The sequence below is a fragment of the Lolium rigidum genome, chromosome 2, assembly GCF_022539505.1.
Source record: "Lolium rigidum isolate FL_2022 chromosome 2, APGP_CSIRO_Lrig_0.1, whole genome shotgun sequence".
In the NCBI taxonomy this organism is placed as follows: Eukaryota; Viridiplantae; Streptophyta; class Magnoliopsida; order Poales; family Poaceae; genus Lolium; species Lolium rigidum.
The window spans coordinates 185,350,418-185,358,682 of record NC_061509.1 but is presented as its reverse complement, the minus strand read 5'-3'; the positions used below and the strand labels follow the sequence as shown (position 1 = coordinate 185,358,682).

The following is an 8,265-nucleotide window of genomic DNA, read 5'->3' as shown; positions in this document are numbered from 1 at the left end:
TCCAGCTTCCACTCTCCACCACGATTTCTCCCTCCCTCGGTCATCTCCCTTCTTCCCCAAGCTTCTAGCTAGCGCCGTCTCCCGCTCCGGCATCCGCGCCAACCAGCCCAAGCTCGCCCCCCCGTCGGTGCTGCTTGCTGCCGGTGCTGCTCGGCGGGGCCGGGCGGTGTCGCTGCGCGCCGCCACGACGGTGGCCGCCGCCCGCTGCCGTTTCCTCCCCTCGCAGCCTCCGCCGAAACCAGCTGAGACTCGCCTCTCGCCAGGCGCGACCCGGCGGTGTGGTGTGCCTCCGACGTCGCCCGCCGACGCCCCCTCCGCGCGCGATGGTCCCCACGTCGCGCCCCGCCGTCGTCATCGACAACGGCACCGGGTACGCATCTCTCTCCCGCACCCTCCCCAGATCTGCGCGCGAGCGCGCGCAACGAACGCGCCGCGGGTCACTTCAACGCTGATCCAATCAACCAACTAACCCTGCCACGCCATTGCCAGCTACACGAAGATGGGGTTCGCGGGGAACGTGGAGCCGTGCTTCATAACCCCGACCGCCGTCGCCGTCAACGACTCCTTCTCCGACCCGACCAGAGCCGCCGCCAAGGGTAACTGGCAGGCGCAGCACAGCGCGGGCGTGATGGCGGACCTCGACTTCCTCATCGGGGAGGAGGCCGTGGCCCGGTCCCGCGCCAGCACCACATACAGCCTCAGCCACCCCATCCGCAATGGTCAGGTGGGTGCCTTTTTTTCTTCCACAGTGCCGAATGCTCATGTTTCGCCACCGCAATGTACGTGCGTTGCTGTGCGATCTTCACTGATTTCAGCTGAAAATCAACTGCTCAGGTTGACAACTGGGACACCATGGAGAAGTTCTGGCAGCAGTGCATCTTCAATTACCTCCGCTGTGATCCAGAAGACCACTACTTCCTGCTCACCGAGAGCCCACTCACACCTCCTGAAACTAGGGAGTACACCGGGGAGATCATGTTCGAGACCTTCAATGTGCCTGGTCTCTACATTGCGGTTCAGCCCGTCCTTGCACTCGCTGCAGGGTACACCACAACAAAGGTACGTCAGTCGTCAGAGCTTTTACGAATTTTCTCAACCCTCTACTCTGGAACTACTGGATGTCACTGCTGAATACGCCATTTCAGTTTCATTTTAATACCTAGAGTATCTATCATCAGACCGGGTAATTGTGGTGGGACTTCATGCTGTGTTTTCAGTGCGAAATGACAGGTGTTGTAGTTGATGTGGGTGACGGAGCTACCCACATTGTTCCTGTTGCCGATGGGTATGTCATTGGGAGCAGTATCAGATCTATTCCACTTACAGGCAAGGATGTTACCCAGTTTATTCAGCAACTTATCAAGGTAGTTTCCACAATCACAAGATACTACTTAACTTTGTTTTATTCACATCACAACTTCAGAATTAAGTGATGCTTTGTTACTTGCGTACCTGTAGAATTGAACATAATTTAAAAAGGCGAAGAAAAATAATACGAACGATTGAAATAGAGTAGAATTGTACAAAGAGTGTCCAGCATGTTATTGTTTAGTCTTGTTAGTTCACAGGTAGTGTGTAGGAAGTAGTCTATGTGTGGCTGCCAAAAGCTACTTCATTTTGTATTGCATAGGGTATATTACAGGAGTACAAAGGGCAGGTGGGTTTGCTCCTGACAGCCCAACCAGAAAGTTCTAGAGCTGCTACCTAGCTTAGTGCCTCAGGTTTACACACTGAAGGATACTACTAGAACCTACCAGTACTACTAGAACCTACCAGTACTACTAGAACCTACTAGTACTAGCTTAACTCCTAAGCAAGGATTACTCTAACAGTTATTCCTTATGTAATGACATTTCACAAAGTTAATATAACTTGGAAATTTGAAAGATGTTGGCAACAAGACAATTCAGTGACAAAGGTATTGTTTATGCTTATCTTCTCAGGACCTAGAGCAGTTGAATCAACACTAGAATTCTTAGACCAGGATGTAATCTGTATACATCTCTTAGATTCCTTGAACTGCATTAACAACATATTGTGAATAATGTTCTCAGTCGCGCGCATTCTGAAAAGAATGAGCACAAAGGATTAATCAACATAATAAGACATGCCAGAATGCTAGTGAGAAAAACTGATGCCTATTGGCAGTTAATCTTCAGTTTGGTGTATAGGAAGGACAAATGGAATTTGCTCTTTTAGTTTTCAAATAGTCAGAGTAATACTGAATGACCACACTGTACAAGTTACTAAAATTCCAATCATGAATGCAGGAAAGAGGTGAGCACATTCCTCCTGAAGAGTCTTTTGACGTAGCAAGGAGGGCGAAGGAAATGTACTGCTATACATGTTCAGACATTGTGAAGGTATTAAGTACGTCTGGCGTGTTGAATGTCTGCAGACTATCTGTTATGTTGTTTTCCAGAAAATAGCAGGTCTGTATAAAAATAAAGTTTCCTCTTTCCTTCTTAGCTGACCAAGGTTCTTGAAAGCAATAAGTTCTCTACAGTCCTAGTCTAGCAGCAAGCCACTCTGCTTAGGCATTATATTTTTAGCACCTTACTGGCAAGGGCTTAATTGTGTAAATCCCTGCTCTTAAGATGCTATGTCAATATCTTACCATTTCCTGCCACTCATGATTGTTAATATCATCTATTTTTTCCTAGTCTGCTTTAAACTTCCCTTTTTCGGAAGAGGTATCCCCCCAAAAGGAAGAATCATATCATAACTTTGTGCTTGTTTTGTTTCAGGAATTTAATAAGCATGACAGGGAGCCCTCTAAGTACACAAAACGCTTGACTGGCATCAAACCAAAAACTGGCTCTCCATACACCTGTGACATTGGATACGAGCGCTTCATGGGCCCTGAGGTTAATACTTCGTCCTGAGTCTGCTTTTGTTTCTAAAACTTTCAAACGGTCAAAACGGACCCTAGACACTCATATGGTTTTAGAGCGGTTTCGGCTGCTAGACTGTGGTTTCGACGCACATGGATTCGTACGAGGCAATATATGCCATTGTGGCTCTCTAATTCATTAAAAGATGAAACGAAAAAGAAATAAAATGTGGGGCTTGGGCTGAAGTGTTAGCCATCTTCTCCTTCTGCCCTCCATTCACACCCATCACCTACCACAGTTAGCAAAGTTGCACCTCATATCTATGCGGAAACCACACCAGTAAAACCGGCTTCACTTGGGCGCCTCATCAATAAAAACTGCTTTGAAGTCAGCAGAGAGTCCAAAAGTGACTTGTTTCCCGATAGTTCAGGGTTGTCAGGGTTCATTTGAACCTCTTAAATTTTTTAGGACCATAAGTTAACCTGAGGCAACGTTCAGGGTCAGAAGTAAAACATGACTTCATGGATAGAAAAATTGCAGATTAATTTGACTGTAAGCCCTTAATGGTTTTGATATAATAGTTGCTGTATTTTGGAGGATCTTGAACCTTTATTGTGGCATGTTTCAATTTCAATGCTCGTTTGAGTTCAGTCTTCTCAGAGTGCTGCATAACATTTGCAGATTTTCTTCCACCCTGAGATTTACAACAGTGACTTTACGACACCTTTGCAAGATGTTATCGACATGTGCATCCAATCTTCCCCAATTGACACAAGGAGGTCTCTATATAAGGTTTGTACATCAAAGCCTTGTTTCTTCCGACATTACAGTGTTTGAGTCTGTTCTCAATGTCACAGAATATTGTCTTGTCTGGGGGATCGACTATGTTTAAGGATTTCCACAGAAGATTACAACGGGACCTGAAAAAGATTGTGGATGTACGGGTTCGTGCATCTAATGCTCGACTTGGTGGAGATGCGAAGGTACAGACCTTACGTATTTGATCTTACCCTCTGTTTCTTGCAGCAAAAGCAACTCACCTGAAGTCTTTCTTATGGTTTGGGAACTTGGAAATTAAGCTAAATCTATTGGTTTCAGGCCCAGCCTGTAGAAGTCAATGTGGTTAGTCATCCAATCCAAAGATATGCAGTTTGGTTTGGCGGATCTGTACTTGCTTCTACAACTGAATTCTATGAGGTATTCAAATTTTGTATCTATACAGTAATAAGAAAACTCTTTATCACCTGAAAATTTCTTTGGTAAAGCCCACTAAAAATCACTTGAAAATTAACTGATTATGAGACAATAAATGAATATTAAATGGAAATTCCTTTGGTACAGCCCATTTAGTTTCCATTATTTAACTGATTGTGAGTCACTAAAGATATTATATTATATGAATAATTAAGTCCAAATCCAGGGACAGCTAGGCCTAGAGTCCATACTAAGATGTTCAACCACAAACATCTATCTCCATCTGCGTCCTCCTTCAATCTCGTATGAAGCCGTTTGAGGAAGTGACAGCTCTGTGAAACATGGTGAACCCTAGCTGATCGCTCTCGTTGATCAGAGAGGCAAGTAGAACTAGATATATGTGGCATACTTGAGGACATATTTTGCTGTTTAAAGGCTAAATCCTTTTTAACAGAATTAGATCCAATCGATGCAAATCAAACAGATACATGATACCCCAATGAATCTAATCAAACCTGCAACCTGTAGCGACCATGGCATCGTGCCCACAAACTGTGTGTCTTGTTCTGCACGCCGCGTGGTTCAAACTGATATGGTCAGCACGCACAAAACGGATAGCAAGAGAATCGAGCCCCATTGGGTTTGAGAGGGCTGGCCGATGTCAGCAGGTAGGTGACCAAGTAGACTATAGCACTAGTATTAAAGGGCTTTTTTTTTTTTATCTCGGTCATGATTTGCACTGAAATGAGTAAGTTTTACCGAATTAAAACCTCTGTTAGAGTAATTCTGCAAGTTGACTCAACAAACAACATCGACAACAACATCAAAGCCTTTTCGTCCGAAGCAAGTTGGGTAGGCTACATATTTTTTTTCGATAAAGGGAATATATTAATATCAAAAGATATCAATTACACCCAGCCTCTGCAACAACCCAGCCTTTGCAAAAACGCAATACCCTAATGGGAATACCCTAATGACAGTTCGAATGCACACAGCCAAAAAAGAGAAAAAGAAAACTAAGAAATAAAAGCCCCGCTACAGTATTCCAGCACCTAGCAACAACAATACTACCACCACCAAGACAACACCTGAATTACAAACTTCTCCAAAAGCGACGCATCCGAGAAGGGAACAGTGCACCAGCGCCGTCATCGCCCGATCAAAGATCTTAGGTTTTCACCCCACTCTCAAAACAACGCCTTCAACAAGGTCATTACCCGGCACAACCAATTAAGGCCAAACCTTGGATTTTCACCCTGAAAGGTAGGACTCTGAACTTTAACTTTAACTGTGTTGCCGCCCCCACTTACATACCACTGTTGCGAAGTCTGGAACACGAAGCAAGTCCCTTAATAGCGTAGAGAATTGAACCTTCCTTAGTTAGTCCTCCAATCCAGCCTTCGTGATGTTCTCTTCTTCTGACTTCACCATGGATCAAAATACGTAAACCCAACAGAAACACATATGGAAACCAAAAAGAGAAAGGTTTCAGGTGAAGTTTTACAAGTAGACTCAAAAGTGTAAATAATATACTGGAGCATAATTACCATTTGTAAATAGGGAAAATTTGCTACAGAACACCGTTATTTTCTGGCATTTGTCAAAACTTTCCGTTTTCGGCCAGGTGGTGTGTTCTGGCAAATGTACCATAGAATTGTAATGGTATCTGGCAAAGACACAATCGAGCGGTGTGTTTTGGCAAATGCCAGAAAATAACGGTGTCCTGTAGCAAATTTTCCCTTGTAAATAATATCTGAATCTGAGCTAAGCTAACTGTCATTGCTCGTTCCCTTACAGGCTTGCCACACAAAAGCAGAGTATGAAGAGTACGGTGCAAGCATCTGCAGATCAAATCCCGTTTTTAAAGGAATGTATTGAAACCTGTTAATGAAAGAAATTATTGCGCTAGTTATCACAGGTAGCATTCACCGTGCAATCAGCTTAGGCCTAGCAGTAGCAGGCTGGCAGCATGGTAAACTGACACTGTGGACGCAGGCTGCCGAGGAGCCTCAGTGTAGCATTTTGTACAAAACCAGCGTGCACATAGATAGACCACATTGGCTTGATACATCATCTGTATAACTGTATTCATCTGTAGTATGATGCTGGTAGTCTAGAAACAGGAAAACTCCATGACCGTTCTTGCAAGCTCGATCTGGGCTGCACAAGCTTGATGTTGTATAATTACTCCGTTGGAGTATCGCTGTAACCTTTGCAGAGTTTTGCTGTGCTCTAGTATTGCTACTCATATTTTCCTGTGATGTTGCCACCCTCTATTCAGATAATGGAAATTTTTAGTTGGCATCGTACTTGTTATTAGGCGTCTAATCGGATTGGATCGTCGTTACCATATTTTGCGCAATATTTTTCTGAGACAAGTTATGAGTGGATTGAATAATGACCAGTTACGGATTCAAATAAGAATATATGAGACCGTAGATTTGGAAAGGAATATGCGTGACTGCAGATTTGGAACGGAAACAAAGGGGATGGAAACAAAATTAATATGATAGATTGGCAAACAATATGACCAAAAATAGTTAATGAAATGAGTCTAACAATACATTGATGAAATAAATAAATATAACATGATAAATGAATAAATATAACAAAACCACATAAATAAAGTAGGTTCATATAAAGTACGGTGTCGCATGCTTAATACCCAGTATACTAACAAGTTTAGACTTCATATTCGATAGAGCGACTATGTAAGTGGGATATTGCTTAACGGATAAACTTGACAACTCACTAACTACTTAATATATGCTCCTCTATTAGTTTCAACATCTCGGATGAAAATCAAATTATTTGGGTAAAACCAAATATATGTGGCATACTTGAGGAAATCTTTTGTTATTTAAAGGCTATTTTTTTTAACAGAATTAGATCAGACAGATACATGATACCCCAATGAATCCGATCAAACATGCAACCTGTAGCAGCCATGACATCGTGCCCACAAACTGTGTGAGCCTGATTCTGGTTGGTTGCTCGCACTAAAATTTTCCTGTATCTGCTTTTTGCCCGGTGGATATATGATGTGAAACGGAGGCTGAGCCTGTTTGTGCACTATATTTGGATGCCAATAAAATTTTATCGTGCAGTTTCAGCCCACTGATTGTTGACGATAATGTGCGCTATGTTGGCTGACGAGGGGAAAACCGTCTGATAGGTTATGTGCTAAGCAATGATGTTGTTACCTCCCTCCTCATAAGGTGTTCTTACCTCTAACTATCCCTTACCAAGACAATATCTAGCACACAAGAGAACATACATAATTAGCTAACTACATCACCTAATCACCATTGTCAGGGCTTACAAACACGCCGTGAGCAAAAGCAAGAAAGTTCCAGGGCGATATAAGCCCGTAGAACCCCTTGATAAAAAACAAGGAAGTTCCAGGGCGATATACGTCCGTAGAACCCCTTGATCAAACACGAAGTCACTATCTTGTACCCATAGGTTCAGAAGTAGCACTACAACTACATATGGGCAGAATTAACAGACGGACATGTAAAAGGAGGGCCGCCGCCTAGCAGTTATCGCGGTAGGTGTAGAGGCTGGCTGTGGAGCAGTCTGCCTTGTAGATGGTCATCTTCAAGAAAAAGGTCTAGAGCTTGAACTCCACGATGTCACCGTAATGAAGATCGTACTTGTAGACCATCTTCGCCCAGTTCCTACCGAAGACCACCTGGCCACCATGGTAGGTGACCTGCGTGGCAGTGTGATCTTGATCCACTCCCGGAGCGCATCTTGGAACCATGGCGACACGATGAGGATGTGGAGGTCGTCCGTGTTGAGCTGGACGTAGAACCTCTGTGGCATCAGCGCCCTGGCGAGGTGCCCCAGCTTAGGCAGGCGGCCCATGGTGGGAGGAGGCATCAGCATAACCTCCACCCTGCCTAGCACCTCCAGCTTCAGAGCGCTCGTCTAGCGATTCATGACGAGGTTGTCCTGGTAGTCAGGTGGAGGGAACAACCCTTTGCCCATCCTATCGCACTCCAGCTTGACGACCTAATCAGAAAAGTAAGTTCGTGTAAGTGACCTGATCATCAGGTATGGCCCTGCCAATGTGGTTATCACCGTCCACACCATGACCACATGTGATCAACGACTATGGCAATGCCAATGTGTGTGTTGTGGGTATACTTCATGGGTGTACCATCGACAGTGCCTAGATCCGGCAAGCCCGGGTGGCCCACAGATGGTGATGAGGCATGTGGCCCATCGAGCG

General features: G+C 44.4%; 1 protein-coding gene across 1 annotated transcript; it reads left to right on the top strand.

Moving 5' to 3' along the window:
* The first annotated feature begins 323 nt into the window (after window positions 1-323).
* On the top strand, window positions 324-6,328 carry LOC124687823 (actin-related protein 3-like). Its single transcript, XM_047221559.1, has 10 exons — window positions 324-370; window positions 490-724; window positions 835-1,059; window positions 1,218-1,364; window positions 2,271-2,363; window positions 2,748-2,867; window positions 3,516-3,626; window positions 3,692-3,817; window positions 3,933-4,031; window positions 5,826-6,328. Exons 1-10 carry the CDS (start codon window positions 324-326, stop codon window positions 5,904-5,906), a joined length of 1,284 nt encoding a protein of 427 aa, XP_047077515.1. The 3' UTR covers window positions 5,907-6,328.
* The last annotated feature ends 1,937 nt before the right edge of the window (window positions 6,329-8,265 follow it).